Raw genomic sequence first — 18396 nt, forward strand, 5'->3', positions numbered from 1 at the left:
TTTCGTTAAGAATTGCTAAATAACCGACAAACAAAACAACAATGGAACATACCAAACAAATACTCATCATTTACACCTTTAATCAAACGCAATATTTTACGAATAAACCGACAATCGATGCAATTAAAAGCCGGCACAATCTAACAATTAAAACAATTACATACATTGGTAACAGTTTGTAAAACAATAATGGTTTTCAATTTATTTCATTTTATCATCAATAATCAAAGCAATACAAAGGAACAAACCGACAACACAATATATACCATTTTGAACACCTTAATTCAATCATACACCCTAGTTAATAGGTGTAATAAAATATGAGGCCGAATGAGCCTGGTCGATTTGGGGCCGAAAAAGCTTGGGGCCGAAAAAGCCTGAAATTTCGGACTGGGCCGAAAGAGCTTGGGGCCGAAAGTGCCTGCTACCGTTTTATAATGGGACCCTATGGGAAATTGAATCAGCGTAATATAACCTCTACAGAAATAATCACAAGTAAACAATTGAAATATTAATATTAATATTTTGCAAATAATAGTCCAGCATTCAAAGAGGCAGTGGACCAGACTACATGAGTTGTCTGTAAAAAACTTGAACTCCACCGGTACAATACAGTAGGCTACGGTACAGTATGGTAAGGTAAACACTCACAAGAACAACAACAATAAATATCGCTAAAAGGTAAATAATGGGATACTTTGTAGTTAGTTGTTAGATTTTTTTATAAGTTCCAGTACATACTTTGTATGCAAAGTTTTTAGGTGTTATATTCGTCATATTCATAAACGTTCCAGTTCAATTGTAAAGCATTTTTGCACGTTTTAGTTACTGACGTATTTTTTCGGATAGAAAGTTCGGACATGTTAAACTATTTAGAGGTACACTTATTGTGTTATTCATTAGTGTAAATGCAAAGCTAAGAGTATTTTGTATATATTTATAATGATGAAAAAACCCGCATCAGTCCAATTTAGTCAAATTAAAGAGCAAAAGGCACCAGCTTAATAACAACAGCAAAATTCATCTTCCATTCAAGGGTTGCAAAGCTTGAAAAATACTAGAGTGAAAGTGGAATTCCTCTTACACATTGCCCAACCTAAGACTTTGTCATTTTAGTGCCTGTCAAATACATTTTTCCATCTTAATAGTCTGCAGACAGCTGAAACAAAAATTGCAAATGACAATAATAATTGCAATACACTAATCACTATTGTCAATATTATGCTTTGTGAATTACACAATTGTGAAGTTAGTCATAATAAATGGTAGTTGAAAAAGGGTATAATAATGTTTTTCTTTTAATAATGTTTTTAAGCTTACCTGAACAAAACGTGCTCATGAAGAGCTTTTGTGATCGCCTCTGTCCTTTGTGTTGTCTGCCATAATTAGTCTGTTGTGTGTCGTCAACATTAACATTGTTAACACTCTAGAGGCAACATTAATTGTCCAATCTTCATGAACCTATGTCACAACATGTCCCTCTTATATCCTGGACAAATTTGAAAATGGTTCCAGTTTGTTGAAAAACATGGCCACCAGAGGGCAGGTCATTTTTTTCAAATTTTGCTATAGTAAACCTTTTTAACATTCTGTAAGTCACATTTTAAGTCCAATCTTCATGAAACTTATTCACAATATGTGTCCAAATGATATCTTGGAGGAGATTTATAATGGTTTAGATTGTTTCAAAAACATGGCCGACAGAGGGCAGTTTATCCTATATGGCTATAGCAAAACCATGTTAACACTCTAGAAGTTACATTTTTTGTCTAATTTTCATACAACTTGGTCAGAAAATTTGTTCTAATAATATATTTGATGAGTTTGAAAATGGTTGTGGTTTGTTTAAATACATGGCAGCAAGGGGTGTGGTACATTCTTTCCTTATATGGGTATATTAAAAAAAACATGTTAACACTGTAGAAGTCACATTTATAGTCTGATCTTCATTAAAGTTAGTAAGATTATTTGTTCTTATTATAGATTTTATGAGTTTGAAAATGGTTATTCTTCGTATAAAAATCATGGCCATCATGGGGCGGGGCATTTTTCCTTATATCAAATATGGCTTTAGTGAAACCTTGTTAACTCTCTTGAAGTCACATTTCAAGTGCAATCTAAATTAAACTTAGTCAGAACACTTGTTCTTATGACATCTCTGTTGAGTTTGTAAATTCTTCTGGTTTGTTGAAAAACGTGGCAAATGTGGGGCAGGACAGTTTTCCTTATATTGCTATAGTGAAAACTTGTTGACACTATATTGGCCACATTTCTTGGCAAGTCTTCATGAAACTTCATGGTAAGAACATTTGTACCAATAAATTCTCTGCTGAGATTGAAACAGGGTTATGTGATTTATAAACTAGATCATTAGGTCAAATTAAAAACAAACATGCTAATACTCAAAAGTCACTTGTTTGGTCCAATATTTATGAATCAGCTCTGTATAATTCAGGAAAGTCTAGTTTGTTTGGGTCTCAGATGAGTGCCTTAGGGCTCATGGCCCTCTTGTTTCATGTAAAAAAAAATGTTGATTTGTTTAGGAGCAGTGAGTTTTGACTCAAGGAAAATAATATTTTTAAGTTTTCTATGTGGACAAGAAATTTCCAGCACTGGAACATTTGCTCAAATTGCTAAAAGCTGAAACCACTGTTTCTGTTTTCAGAACCTTATGACCTGAAAATCAAAGAGCAGACTTCACTGCTGTCTTTAATTATGATCAGATTGAAAAAGAACATTCTCTTATTTCTGGTTATTGCTGGAGCTTTTCCTGTTCTTTTTCTGGTGTACGTAGCCCTGCATTCAGATGGTTAGTATTCTTAATTACTTCAGTTATTGTTGATATTTGTTTCACATGTACTTTCCTGGCTACCAGCTCTTTTATGAAAAACCTAAACAGTGCTTATTAAGAGAGCATTACATAGTAAAGTAAAAACATTTATTTTTGGATATTTTATCAATTACTGATTCATAAAATTATAATTACATATCATATTGCTTAATTTATAATATTTTATGAAGATCATGTTGTTTAATTAATATAATTTATTTATATATTTGTATTTACCAATACAATGTTTCACTTAAGCCTTAAATATGCAGATGAACTTGTTGTCCATACATGTCCTATTAGATTAGTTGCTTGTAGTTAGATGCTTATGACAATGTTTTTTTTGTGTCACTTGTTTCTACTTATTTGTCATATGTGCATGGAAGAAAATTTGCGCAAATAAACATTATTTCTCTGACATATCATATTGCTGCCTCCTTTTGCTTGCTTTCTGCACAAATCTATTTCAATTCGTGACTTCATTTTAAAATGAGGAGATAACACTTTTTATGTCCCCCACTTTAGAAGTGCGGGACATATTGTTTTTGCCCTGTCTGTTGGTCTGTTGGTTTGTTTGCGCCAACTTTAACATTTTGCAATAACTTTTGCTATATTGAAGATAGCAACTTCATATTTGGCATGCATGTGTATCTCATGAAGCTGCACATTTTGAGTGGTGAAAGGTCAAGGTCATCCTTCAAGGTCAGAGGTCAAATATATGTGGCCAAAATCGCTCATTTTATGAATACTTTTGCAATATTGAAGATATAAACTTGATATTTGGCATGCATGTGTATCTCATGGAGCTGCACATTTTGAATGGTGAAAGGTCAAGGTCATCCTTCAAGGTCAGAGGTCAAATATATGTGGCCCAAATCACTTATTTTATAAATACTTTTGCAATATTGAAGATAGCAACTTGATATTTGGCATGCATGTGCATTTCATGGAGCTGCACATTTTGAGTGGTGAAATGTCAAGGTCATCCTCCAAGGTCAGAGGTCAAATATATGTGGCCCAAATCGTTTATTTTATAAATACTTTTGCAATATTGAAGATAGCAACTTGATATTTGGCATGCATGTGTATCTCATGGAGCTGCACATTTTGAGTGGTGAAATGTCAAGGTCAAGGTTATCGTTCACAAGGTCAAGGTCATCCTTCAAGGTCAAACGTCATATAGGGGGACATTGTGTTTCACAAACACATCTTGTTATTAACTAAAGCATACTACATGAATCATTGCAAACTTTTGATTAAACTGGAAGATCTAAAGTGAAATTATGATATAATGTCACTAGTATCGTTCTTATTTTGTTATCTTAGATTTTTCCTTAATGTTAACTGAAATTCTTGATTTTCATCTTTACATGTGTGATTATTTGTAATAATTTTTTATATTTATATTGTCTGTATGTCCAGGGGCCACAGAATTCAATTCTCAGGAAAGCCTTGAGCGTCTGGAAACAAAACTGGCCAGCAAGATCCGAGAACTAGAGCAGCACAATAACTACCTTCAGCAGAAGCTGAGGTACCAGCTAATAACATAGTGATCCTTTTGTTATTAAAGGACAAAAGACTCTGAAATCTCTTAATGACCCGCCAGACGCATTATCTTGTAATGTTGGAATCTGTGTTAGACATTTGGCGGATCTGCCATGCATGTCAGCAAAAAAAATTCTTTTTTTATAAAGTACTGGAAAATGGCCCTTTCCGAATAAGAAAAAAACTACAAATTTCCAGATTGCTGTCAAAAAAAACCCAATTGAAGGTTTCTGTAAAAACAAAATATTTTTTAAATAAAATTTAGTAAGTTTCTGTATGAAGCTGCTGCTCTATGGCTTGAACCTAAATAAATATAATATTGACAACTTGACAACATTGAGATATCAATTTTAAAATATTTGGGAGCAGCAACTCAAATACACTACTTTCCCAATGTGAATACTTCACGTAGAAAATTTCCAAATTTCAAGTTTTTTCGCGTCAATTTTCCCAATTGGGCAGATACTGGTCCTTTTCCTTTTATTCCTTTTACCTGTTTTCTTCTCTGGTTTTAGCTCACCTGAGCACAACGTGCTTATGGTGAGCTTTTGGGATTGCCTTTTGTCCGTCGTCCATCGTGCGTCCGTCATCAACATTTTGCCTTGTGAACACTCTAGAGGCCACATTTATTGTCCCATCTTAATGAAACTTAGTCAGAACATTTGTCCCAATGATACCTCAACTGAGTTCGGAAACTGGGTCATGCTGGATCAAAAACTAGGTCACTAGGTCAAACAAAAGAAAAACCTTGTGAAATCTGTAGAAGTCACATTTGATGCCCAATCTTCATGTAACTTTGTCAAAATGTTTGTGTTAATGATATGTTTGTTGAGTTCAAAAATTGTTCCGGTCCGTTGAAAAACATGGCCGCCAGGGGGCGGGGCAGTATTCCTTATATGGCTATAGAGAAACCGTGTGAACACTCTAGAAGGGGCGGGGCAGTTTTCTCAATATGTATATAGTGAAAACATGTGAACACTCTAGAAGTCACATTTTTGGTCCAATCTTCATGAAATTTGGTCAGAACATTTGTTTCCTAGATACAATGGTTGAGTTCCAAAATGATTTGGAACGGTTAAAAAACATGGCCGCCAGGGGGGGTCTTTTTCCTTATATTTATATAGTAAAAAAGCTTGTGAACACTCTAATGTCACATTTTTGCCTTATCATCATGAAATTTGGTCAAAACATTGGTTATGTGGATTTCTTGGACGAGTTTGAAAATAAATGTGAACATTTGAAAAACATGGACACCAGGGGGTGGGGCAGTTTTCTCTATTTGTATATAGTGAAAACATGTGAACAGTCTATAAGACACATTGTTTTCCCAATCTTTATGAAATTTGGTAAGAACATTCGTTTCCTTGCTACGACGGTTGAGTAAACAAATGGTTCATATTGGTAAAAAAACATGGTGGCCAGGGTGGGGGGTAGTTTCCTTATATTTGTATAGTAAAAAAAGCTCGTGAACACTCTTGAAGTCGCATTTTTTGTCCAATCATCATGAAACTTTGTCAAAACATTGGTTTTATGGATATCTTGTTATGATATCTAGGCCGAGTTTCTTAATGGTTGCGGTCTGTTGAAAAACATGGCTTTAAATGGCTTTATAGTGTGACCTTGTTTACACTTTACTATGAAATTACCAATGTACAGGTTGAATGAAATTTATGCATATTATGATATTCATTATCTCCATGCAGTCATCTGAATATTAATTCTGCCGATAAGATATACAGTTAAATTGCCAAATTTTTTAAAATGTATTTTTGTTCCTTTCTGAAGAGGATTATTTATGTTTATGATTAGTTGGGGATGAAGTGCAACAAACATATTTTTGCCATCTGAAAACCCTTTATTAAATTTTAAGTAGTTATATTGATTTCACAGAAAATTACTTAGGGGAGAAACAATTGTATATAATTTGAATTCTGTTTGACCTCCCATCATGAATGCATGGCTTGTCAGGAATGCACTCTTATTTCTTCATTGATCCCATTCATCCACCTGCTTATCAGCAACTAATTAATTCTCTATTGACTGTGCCTGAATTGTTAATGTGATGTAACAGGCTTGCAGCGTGAAAGCCCTTAGTCCCTAGAAATAGGCCCCAGCTGGGAACTCACATCAAAGACCTTCAGACTGATAAGAGTGGAACACAAATTGTTATGGCACACAGTTTATTGATGTAAGGTCAGTAGTTTGGTGTGATTATCAAAGATTTGTGTTTTAAATAGGGTTGATTGTTGTTTTAATTGGAAATATCATTGCAAGGTGAGTCTGAAAATAGTTCCATTTTGTTTAAAAGCAAGGCCTTGAGGTGGATGGCAGATTTCTTTTTATTGCTATAGTGAAACATTTTGAACTCTCTATAAGTCACATTTTAGTTTAATCTTAATGAAACATGCTGAGAACATATGTTCCTATAATATCTTGATTTACTTTGAAAATGGCTCTGGTGCTCTGAAGAGCATGATTTCCAGGGGCGAGCAAATTTTTTCTTGTGAACCTTACGATGATATTTATGTTTCATGAAGTACTTTTATTATTTTGAACTCCACCTTCCCAGAACAGTTTAGTTCCTTTGGGTCTCAGGTGAGCGCCTTAGTGCCCATGGCCCTCTTGTCTTTTCTCACTTTGTATTTTACAATTCCCTTGTGTCTGTAAAACATGGTTAATTTTCATCAGATGTGTCTTACTGACATTTGTTTGTAAAGTTTGTGAATATATCCAAAGCACTTGTTTTCTGTACTGAAACAATCATTGCAATCATATAATCCTCCAATAAATTTCCATCTGATAAGCACAGAACATGACCAAAGCTTTTGTTAAAATGTTTTTAATTATTTTTTTTGTAATGCCATTTTTTGTTAACAGTAAGACTCGGACCCAGTACCTGAACTTGCAGCTGGCTGTTAGTTTAAGTAACCAGTCTGATTCAAGCTTGGCCAACCACAGCAGACTGGACTGTATGAAGCAGGCCTTCAACAATTGTGAAGTAAGTCAATGATTCATTTATGTGTTTTCCATTTGCAGTAACATAACTCAAGTGTTTTTTATGCTCGAGTACCTCTTCAAATAAGTTGGCATAAAGCATTTGCACTGTCTGTCTGTACGTGTGCACTGTCTGTCTGTACGTGTGCAATGTCTGTCAGTACGTGTGCACTGTCTGTCTGAATGTGTGCACTGTTTGTCTGTACGTGTGCAATGTCTGTCTTTACATGTGCAATGTCTGTCAGTACGTGTGCACTGTCTGTCTGTATGTGTGCACTGTCTGTCTGTACGTGTGCACTGTCTGTCTGTACGTGTGCACTGTCTGTCTGTAAGTGTGCACTTTTTGTGTGTGTGTGTGCACTGTCTGTCAGTACGTGTGCACTGTCTGCCTGTATGTGTGCACTGTCTGTCAGTACGTATGCACTTTCTGCCTGTATGTGTGCACTGTCTGCCTGTACGTGTGCACTGTCTGCCTGCTGTGTGTGCACTGTCTGTTTTGTATGTGTGCACTGTCTGTCAGTACGTGTGCACTGTCTGCCTGTATGTGTGCACTGTCTGCCTGTACGTGTGCACTGTCTGCCTGCTGTGTGTGCACTGTCTGTACGTGTGCACTGTCTGCCTGTACGTGTGCACGGTCTGCCTGTATGTGTGCACTGTCTGCCTGTATGTGTGCACTGTCTGTCTGTATGTGTGCACTGTCTGTACGTGTGCACTGTCTGCCTGTACGTGTGCATGGTCTGTCTGTATGTGTGCACTCCCACTGTCTGTCTGTATGTGTGCACTGTCTGTCTGTATGTGTGCACTGTCTGCCTGTACGTGTGCACTGTCTGTACGTGTGCACTGTCTGTCTGTATGTGTGCACTTTTTGTGTGTGTGTGTGTGCACTGTCTGTCAGTACGTGTGCACTGTCTGTCTGTATGTGTGCACTGTCTGTCTGTATGTGTGCACTGTCTGTATGTGTGCACTGTCTGTCTGTATGTGTGCACTGTCTGTATGTGTGCACTGTCTGTCTGTATGTGTGCACTGTCTGTCTGTATGTGTGCACTGTCTGTCTGTATGTGTGCACTGTCTGTACCTGTGCACTGTCTGTCTGTATGTGTGCACTGTCTGTCTGTATGTGTGCACTGTCTGTCTGTATGTGTGCACTGTCTGTCTGTATGTGTGCACTGTCTGTCTGTATGTGTGCACTGTCTGTATGTGTGCACTGTCTGTCTGTATGTGTGCACTGTCTGTCTGTACGTGTGCACTGTCTGTACGTGTGCACTGTCTGTCTGTACGTGTGCACTGTCTGTACGTGTGCACTGTCTGTCTGTACGTGTGCACTGTCTGTACGTGTGCACTGTCTGTCAGTACGTGTGCACTGTCTGCCTGTATGTGTGCACTGTCTGCCTGTACGTGTGCACTGTCTGCCTGCTGTGTGTGCACTGTCTGTACGTGTGCACTGTCTGCCTGTACGTGTGCACGGTCTGCCTGTATGTGTGCACTGTCTGCCTGTATGTGTGCACTGTCTGTCTGTATGTGTGCACTGTCTGTACGTGTGCACTGTCTGCCTGTACGTGTGCATGGTCTGTCTGTATGTGTGCACTCCCACTGTCTGTCTGTATGTGTGCACTGTCTGTCTGTATGTGTGCACTGTCTGCCTGTACGTGTGCACTGTCTGTACGTGTGCACTGTCTGTCTGTATGTGTGCACTTTTTGTGTGTGTGTGTGTGCACTGTCTGTCAGTACGTGTGCACTGTCTGTCTGTATGTGTGCACTGTCTGTCTGTATGTGTGCACTGTCTGTATGTGTGCACTGTCTGTCTGTATGTGTGCACTGTCTGTATGTGTGCACTGTCTGTCTGTATGTGTGCACTGTCTGTCTGTATGTGTGCACTGTCTGTCTGTATGTGTGCACTGTCTGTACCTGTGCACTGTCTGTCTGTATGTGTGCACTGTCTGTCTGTATGTGTGCACTGTCTGTCTGTATGTGTGCACTGTCTGTCTGTATGTGTGCACTGTCTGTCTGTATGTGTGCACTGTCTGTATGTGTGCACTGTCTGTCTGTATGTGTGCACTGTCTGTCTGTACGTGTGCACTGTCTGTACGTGTGCACTGTCTGTCTGTACGTGTGCACTGTCTGTACGTGTGCACTGTCTGTCTGTACGTGTGCACTGTCTGTACGTGTGCACTGTCTGTCAGTACGTGTGCACTGTCTGTATGTGTGCACTGTCTGTATGTGTGCACTGTCTGTCTGTACGTGTGCACTGTCTGTCTGTATGTGTGCACTGTCTGTATGTGTGCACTGTCTGTCTGTACGTGTGCACTGTCTGTACGTGTGCACTGTCTGTCTTTATGTGTGCACTGTCTGTATGTGTGCACTGTCTGTCTGTATGTGTGCACTGTCTGTCAGTACGTGTGCACTGTCTGCCTGTATGTGTGCACTGTCTGTCTGTACGTGTGCACTGTCTGTCTGTACGTGTGCACTGTCTGTCTGTATGTGTGCACTGTCTGTCTGTATGTGTGCACTGTCTGCCTGTACGTGTGCACTGTCTGTCTGTATGTGTGCACTGTCTGCCTGTATGTGTGCACTGTCTGTCTGTACGTGTGCACTGTCTGTCTGTATGTGTGCACTGTCTGCCTGTATGTGTGCACTGTCTGTCTGTGTGTGTGCACTGTCTGTCAGTATGTGTGCACTGTCTGTCTGTTGTGTGCACTGTCTTTCTGTACGTGTGCACTGTCTGTCTGTACGTGTGCACTGTCTGTCTGTACATGTGCACTGTCTGTCTGTATGTGTGCACTGTCTGTCTGTACGTGTGCACTGTCTGTCTGTATGTGTGCACTGTCTGTCTGTTGTGTGCACTGTCTGTCTGTATGTGTGCACTGTCTGTCTGTACGTGTGCACTGTCTGTCAGTATGTGTACACTGTTTGTCTGTACATGTGCACTGTCTGTCAGTAGGTGTGCACTGTCTGTCAGTAGGTGTGCACTGTCTGTCTGTTGTGTGCACTGTCTGTCTGTACGTGTGCACTGTCTGTCAGTAGGTGTGCACTGTCTGTCAGTATGTGTGCACTGTCTGTCTGTTGTGTGCACTGTCTGTCTGTACGTGTGCACTGTCTTCCTGTACGTGTGCGCTGTCTGTATGTATGTGTGCACTGTCTGCCTGTACGTGTGCACTGTCTGTCTGTACGTGTGCACTGTCTGTCTGTACGTGTGCACTGTCTGTCTCAACGTGTGCACTGTCTGCCTGTACGTGTGCACTGTCTGTCTGTACATGTGGACTGTTTGTCTGCACGTGTGCACTGTCTGTCCAGGCATTGAAGAATTTTTCCAGAGCCACTCGCTTGCAGGGCGAGTTGGTCTGACGATCCACTTGCCCTTCACTTTAATCTACTCGCCCTGCATTTAAAAAAATATATATCTATATTTATAGTTATGATCAACCAGAACCTTTTTAACCTACGTAACATAGTGACACTCAACTGCAAGCAAATTAACTGCATTATCTGATGATTTTTTTTTGCTTTCCTTACGTTTCCTGCACCTGTTTCCTTTTCTCAATAGTTTCTGCTTCTCATTTTGATGACCTTTCTTTCTGTTCCCTGTCTCCACCACCTTGCAGATATTTTAAAATAGAACACTTTTCTATGCTGAGTTTTAATATTTCAGACGAACTTTTACTGAAAGACACGCTTGATTGACAAATGTTTACAATATGGTAAATTTTGGCTAAGGCTTCTGATCACGAATAATTCTGTTCATAAATAATTATTGTTTCTGTTTATTTTTAATTAAATATAAGAAATATTATAATTAACCAGTTATGTATTTTTTTTATTTATATTTACATTAAAATGAAATTTTATTCTTCATAGAATGACTAATATCTTTAACTGTGTTTTTTTTTCACTTTAAATCGATTAGCTAAGAGCACTGACACCTACGAAAAGAGCTCAACCGATTTCGATAATTATTTTTACTGTGCCCATGGCGTCATTTTTAATTGTCAAAACGAAAGTGCATTTTCTTTGTGTACATAACCTATTTTTTGTTCGTTCAAAAAATTGTTCGCAATATGTATCAATGTGGCAGGTGTTCTGGAACTGAATTTATATTTCTCAACTTGAAAAACAGCACTCGCCCGGTCGGTCAAGTATTTAACAAACTTCACTCGCCCGACCGTCAACTTCACTCGCATATGCGAGCGGTCGAGTGGATTCTTCAATGCCTGCTGTCTTTACGTGTGCACTGTCTGTCAGTACATGTGCACTGTCTGTCTATATGTGTGCACTGTCTGTCTGTATGTGTGCAATGTCTGTCTGTATGTGTGCACTGTCTGTTGGTACACGTGCACTGTCTGTCTGTACATGTGCACTGTCTGTCTGTATGTGTGCACTTATGTGTGCACTGTCTGTCTGTATGTGTGCACTGTCTGTCTATATGTGTGCACTGTCTGTCTGTATGTGTGCACTGTCTGTCTATATGTGTGCACTGTCTGTCTATATGTGTGCACTGTCTGTCTATATGTGTGCACTGTCTGTCTATATGTGTGCACTTATGTGTGCACTGTCTGTCTGTATGTGTGCACTGTCTGTCTGTATGTGTGCACTGTCTGTCTGTATTTGTGCACTGTCTGTCTGTATGTGTGCACTGTCTGTCTGTATGTGTGCACTGTCTGTCTGTATTTGTGCACTGTCTGTCTGTATGTGTGCACTTATGTGTGCACTGTCTGTCTGTATGTGTGCACTGTCTGTCTATATGTGTGCACTGTCTGTCTATATGTGTGCATTGTCTGTCTATATGTGTGCACTGTCTGTCTGTATGTGTGCATTGTCTGTCTATATGTGTGAACTGTCTGTCTATATGTGTGCACTGTCTGTCTGTATGTGTGCACTGTCTGTCTATATGTGTGCACTTATGTGTGCACTGTCTGTCTGTATTTGTGCACTGTCTGTCTGTATGTGTGCACTTATGTGTGCACTGTCTGTCTGTATGTGTGCACTGTCTGTCTGTATGTGTGCACTGTCTGTCTATATGTGTGCACTGTCTGTTGGTACACGTGCACTGTCTGTCTGTATTTGTGCACTGTCTGTCTGTTTGTGTGCACTTATGTGTGCACTGTCTGTCTGTATGTGTGCACTGTCTGTCTATATGTGTGCACTGTCTGTCTATATGTGTGCACTGTCTGTCTGTATGTGTGCACTTATGTGTGCACTGTCTGTTTGTATGTGTACACTGTCTGTATGTATGTGTGCACTGTCTGTCTGTATGTGTGCACTGTCTGTCTTTACGTGTGCACTGTCTGTCTGTATGTTTGCACTGTCTGTCTGTATGTGTGTCCCAGCATCCAAATATCCGCTCCAAAATATTATGTATCAACCATGTCTGCCATGTATTTACGGATTTGTATATTAATGGATTTAAAATACAAATATAAGCCAACATAAAACGACATGTTGAGTTAATCTCACTTTAAAGTTCAGTATCACTTTAAGAGGTCATTGGTCTTTTTGGCCATTAAAGGGCTTGAAAATTCCTTCCATAGCCATAACTTTGCCATATACCCCGGTATGTACGTTTTAAAATACCTTGGTATAAATTTTTAACAACTATAAAACTACATGTCATATTTAACTACCATCTCCTACCTCAACAGTCAAGGTCCAGCCTAGAGGTCAAAGGTCAATTTTGCCATTTAACAGCTTGAAATTTCTGTTTAATCCAAAACTTTGCCATATATTGATGGTTTGAAAAACAAACTTGGCAAAAATGTAAACCATCATCAGGCAACGTGACAACATAATACACAAGTCTCAAATATTAAGTAAAAGATCAAATTTAGCCATGATCAATCTTGTATGGACTGTTACTTTGTCTTTAATATTTCAAATTTCAAATAACATTCACAAATGAGCACCTTTAGGAGAGGGCATGTCTCTTAAGGTACAATTTAGAGTTCCTTTTAGATCCCTGTGTTGTTTAACCCTTTGCATGCTGGGAAATTTGTCGTCTGCTAAAATGTCGTCTGCAGAATTTCTAAAATTAGCATTTTCTTGATTTTTTTGAAAGAATACTATCAGAACAGCAAACAGTTTGGATCCTGAGGAGAAGCCACGTTCTGTGGCGTCTCATCTGGATCCAAACTGTTTGCAAAGGCCTTTAAAATCCGGTTCCCGCACTGAAAGGGTTAAAACTCATCTTATTGCTTATTTCAAATACATAAATACACAAATAAAACAATAAATTGAAATAAAGACATTTTCTTAACTTAACTTAATTAGTTGTTGTGTATTCAGGACCTTATTTCAAATGTACTGTCAATATATAATAATGAGATGATATTGGTGCAAGTAAAAACAACAGTTTTATTATTTAAAAATGTATTCATTGTAAGGTAATGTCAAAATTAAAGCCTTATGTTAGTCAACATAACTTGGAATAACTGTTATCCCAAAGTTAATGAATATTCATTACATTTAGGTCATCCATGTTGCAATCGTGTGTGCAGGCCACAATGCAACTAGAGATGTCGTCACTTTGATCAAAAGCGTCCTCTTCCACAGGAAGAACCGTCTCCATTTCCACTTCATCTCGGACTTTTCCGCAGAAATCATTATCAGAAATCTCTTCAAATCATGGAATCTCAATGAACGTAGGTGATTTTAGCTCTCCTTGTCATGGATAAGGCGGAAGTTACCACTAATTTTTAGTTGGGTTGTTAAAAATCCAAATGCATGCCAGATGGGCTTAAACAAAATCTATATCATTGATTATAGGAGTGTTACAATCTGTTATAACCTGATTAATCAATTATCTTATCAGTAATTTTTACCAGAAATTTACTTTAATGTTGCTTTTGTGTAAAAGTGAGGTGAATTAATGTCACAATTGCTCATTGTTGGTTTTCTTTTTATGTAATGATCCATTATTGGTTAGTTTTAAACACATGCCATATTAGATTGATATGTAATTATGATGATTTTGTTTTAAAAATTTTAATCTAGTTTGCAACACTGCACTGTCTTTCATATAGTAATATGAACAAGTATGCAAAAAGTAACGAATACACACACACAAAAATGACAATTAACCCTTTCCCACTCAAAGGCAAAGTGAAAATGGCTATGAGCAAACAGCATAAAACCAGAACAGCCTGCGAGTAACTCGCAGTCTGTTCAGGTTTTATGCTGTTTGCTGCCCATCAGTAACTTAGGATTGGAAATGAAGTCTTTAAAACTTGAATCTAGTAAGAAAGGTCTTCAGTTAAATAATACTTTCTCATAGACTAAAAACACGTCAAAATACGTATCAAAGAGGAAAAGGGTTAATGAAAGTGCTGCAAAACACTAAAGAGTGATAACCAATTTTTGGGACATAGACATAATCCAAGGAGTGATGGAGAGAATAATTATTGAGGTAAGTTTGCTTCCTTGTGAGAGAACAATGTTTTGGTTTTAAATTCACTGTTGCTTTTGGTTTACAATTGATATATAGAGAATAACAGGTTACTGCCTGATGGTTTTGTAATATATAAGGCGTGGCTTATAATGAAATAAGTGGCAAGGCATGCCAAATGTTAAAAATGACGTCATGAGCACTTGCGCTTATATTTGTAAAATATTATTTTTGCTGTTTTTGTTGCTTTTTTGTGTATAAAATATATATATATACTTCTTGGTATCTAATTGTTTGTTCTGTTGAATCTGATTTTAATTTTACTAAAAATGATGACTTTATAGTTGATCCCAAGTAATAAGACCTACCTCATAGCACTGACTGATAAAACAACTTCCAGTAGAACTGATTAAGAAAAATATCACAAGGTGTTATATCAGGCAGATATCAATGCAAGGTATGATAAATACGCTTCTGTATGTGACTTGATTAATTGATTTTATTCAAAATGTTAATAGTCTTCAATATTAACCTCATTTAAAAAGCGGTCTATCATGGGTCTATGTTCCTGGTTCTTTAAGCAGGCACTCATTTTTAAAGTAAAAAAAGAAATCCCATGATTGGCATGATGAGTTTAATTCTGCGAGCTCAAAGTACCCAAGTTTCATATTGCAGGAAATAATAAATCTGTCATTATTTTATTGTCTATAAAGTTGTTTAAAGCCCTGATAATGATAATGTCTCATGTTTATTTCTTGCAGTGGAGGTGAGTATATACCCGACCAAGACGGTCCATGAGGACATCAGTTGGATACCCAACAAGCACTACTCGGGGATCTACGGCCTCATGAAGTTGGTGCTGCCAAAGATACTGCCTGTAGATCTACGCAAAGTAAACATTCTATGCTTTTTTCTACGGGAATGTAATAAAAACTTATGTCATTTGTAATTTTCATATTAAAAGGTTAAATTCCATCTGTAGGTTTAATCCGTTTTTGCTTTACTTACTACAAAAGTAAAGAACATCCTTAAAAAATACAATGTGAGATGTTTTAAAAAAGATAAAAATTGACATTACAAAAATAAATTGTAAAATTATCAATACATAGAATTATATGAAGTAAATGTCAAATTTTATTCTTAAATTGCATTTTCTGTATTAAAGAATTTTAAAATAATTCTAAAGTAAAAAATGTTGAAGTAATTTTTAGATCGGCAGTTTTCGTTTTGTCCGTGTCAGTCGTCGTGTCGTCTGCGTCTTGTAAAACCTTAACATTTTGTTAAGGTTTTTAACATTGGCTCTAAAATCAAAGTGCTTCTACCTACAACTTTGTAACTTCACATGTAGCTGCACATCTTGATGAGTTCTACATGCCACACCCATTTTTGGGTTTCTAGGTCAAAGGTCAAGGTCACTGTGACCTCTAAAATAAAAATATGACAAGCTTTCGCAGCTGAGCGTGGCACCGGTTATGCGTTGCTATTATTTAATAATAAATGTACTGGTACACACAAATATAAATAAAGAAATATGTTACTGGCTGCTTTGGACATGAAACCTAGGCCTTTTGTAATTTGTTTGTGTGCTTTTGATATTCTTAAACATATGGTCAGAGTGGGCAGAATTTGATTTACAAATTATGTCTTTTGTGATAAGCATGCATTATGAACAGAACAGAACAGAAAAGAATAGTTTATTTTTGACTTAAGCATGTGAAGTTCATTGTCATTGACATATATATAAATATATGTAATGGACTGAACAGAAATATTTGTTTTTGATGCCTTTCCACTAGGTCTAATGACAATACAATTTTCATGAAATGTTTCAATTTCTGCAGATTGTGGCATACATTTTTGCCAATTTTGTTCACTGATTTTGAAATGGGTCCATTTGTATTGGAAAAATATAGCATTGTTATGAATCAAATTGTGTGTTTTTTTGGTTGCAGAAACCATAAAACTGAGAAAGCGTTTTCTACATGATGTTTACAAAGCATCAAATCATTGAACCATATAGGGGGAATGAAGTTTATTATTTGAGATTTTTTTAATGGGCCGAGACGAGAGAGAATCTTAAATTGGGATTTTTAGCGATCATTTGGGCAAATGTCTATTATATGAGATTTGGGCCCTAATTTGACCCCGCTTTTTAAAAGAGCACAACAACCCCATTGAGTTCTTTTATTATTAGCCCTGAATGTCTCTAAAAAGCAGTACAGGGGTTTAAGACATGTATGTTTAAGGCTTTGCGCTCTGTGCGTCAGTCCGTCACACTTGTCTTGATCTTGCGATAACTTAATAGTTCTTCATATTTTTTCATGAAACTTGAAACATGGACAGATGGCAAAATGGAGATTTTTCCCGTCATTTCATTTTGTTCCAACAACAAGAAATCTGGTTGCTATGGCAACAAGTAGACTTGAAATATTAACAAAATACTCTAGAAATATTGCTGAAAATAGTGGATCTTGCAATAACTTTAAAAGTTCTTCATATTTTTTAATTAAACTTGAAACATGGATAGATGGCTATATGGAGATTATGCGCGTCATTTCATTTTGTTCCTACATAAAAATTCTAGTTGCTCTGGCAACAAATAGACTAGAAGTATTGCTGAAAATGGTGGAGTTTTACCGGTAGGAGACTTATTTTGCTTGGCAATAGTCTTGTTCAATATAAAACTGTATAGAGATACAGACTTTTACCCAAGTGTAATGATAGTGCAGAGTTATGTCTGTTTCTGAATATCCCAATCAGGTTTGCTCCAGTGCCTTAATATCCCAATCAGGTTTGCCCCTATGTCCACATTTCCCAAACAGGGTTATTCCTGTGTCTGAATACCACTTTGCCTGAATATGCCAATCAGGTTTATCCTTGTGCCTGAAAATCCTAATCAGGTTTACCCCTGTGCATGAAAATCTGAATTAGGTTTACCCTGTGTCCAAATATTCAAATCAGGCTAACCGCTGTGCCTGAATATTCCCATCTGGTTAATCCCTGTGCCTGAATATCCCAATCAGGTTTACCCCTGTGCCTGGATATCCAAATCTGGTTTAACCCTGTGCCTGGGTATTCAAATCAGGTTTACCCCTGTGCAATGATCCCCAAATCAGGTTTTCACATGCACAGTGATCTCCAAAATCAGGTTTGCCCCTGTGCAATGATCTCCAAATAAGGTTTAAACATGCACAGTGATCCCCAAATCAGGTTTTCTAATGCACAGTGATCTCCAAATCAGGTTTGCCCCTGTGCCTGGGTAATCAAATCAGGTTTGCCCCTGTGCAATGATCCCCAAATCCGGTTTTCTAATGCACAGTGATCTCCAAATCAGGTTTGCCCCTGTGCCTGGGTATTCAAATCAGGTTGTCAGATGCACAGTGATCCCCAAATCAGATTTTCACATGCACAGTGATCTCCAAATCAGGTTTGCCCCTGTGCAATGATCTCCAAATCAGGTTGTCACATGCACAGTGATCCCCAAATCAGATTTTCACATGCACAGTGATCTCCAAATCAAGTTTGCCTCTGTGCAATGATCTCCAAATCAGATTTACTCCTGTGCTTGAATATCCAAATTAGGGTTACTCTTTTGCCTGGGGTAACAATTTGCTTAAATTTCCATGCATTTACTGCACAGGTTTCAGTTTTTAAG

The 18396-nt window shown here is 37.7% G+C and overlaps 1 protein-coding gene across 6 annotated transcripts in view; it reads left to right on the top strand.

Annotated features, from left to right (window-relative positions):
• The first annotated feature begins 427 nt into the window (after positions 1–427).
• Positions 428–18396, top strand: part of LOC127833888 (xylosyl- and glucuronyltransferase LARGE2s-like) — a 39087-nt gene continuing 21118 nt past the window's right edge. The window contains exons 1-6 of one of the 6 annotated variants that reach the window (XM_052359392.1): positions 428–681; positions 2666–2809; positions 4253–4361; positions 7253–7373; positions 13827–13998; positions 15503–15633. In XM_052359392.1, coding sequence (XP_052215352.1) covers positions 2716–2809; positions 4253–4361; positions 7253–7373; positions 13827–13998; positions 15503–15633 — 627 coding nt within the window. In that variant the 5' untranslated portion in view covers positions 428–681; positions 2666–2715. Of the gene's footprint in view, positions 682–2665; positions 2810–4252; positions 4362–6446; positions 6569–7252; positions 7374–13826; positions 13999–15502; positions 15634–18396 lie in introns of those variants that run through there. The other 5 variants (XM_052359402.1, XM_052359411.1, XM_052359418.1 and 2 more) reach the window with 5 other exon arrangements.

The sequence above is a fragment of the Dreissena polymorpha genome, chromosome 1 (assembly GCF_020536995.1).
Source record: "Dreissena polymorpha isolate Duluth1 chromosome 1, UMN_Dpol_1.0, whole genome shotgun sequence".
Lineage (NCBI taxonomy): Eukaryota > Metazoa > Mollusca > Bivalvia > Myida > Dreissenidae > Dreissena > Dreissena polymorpha.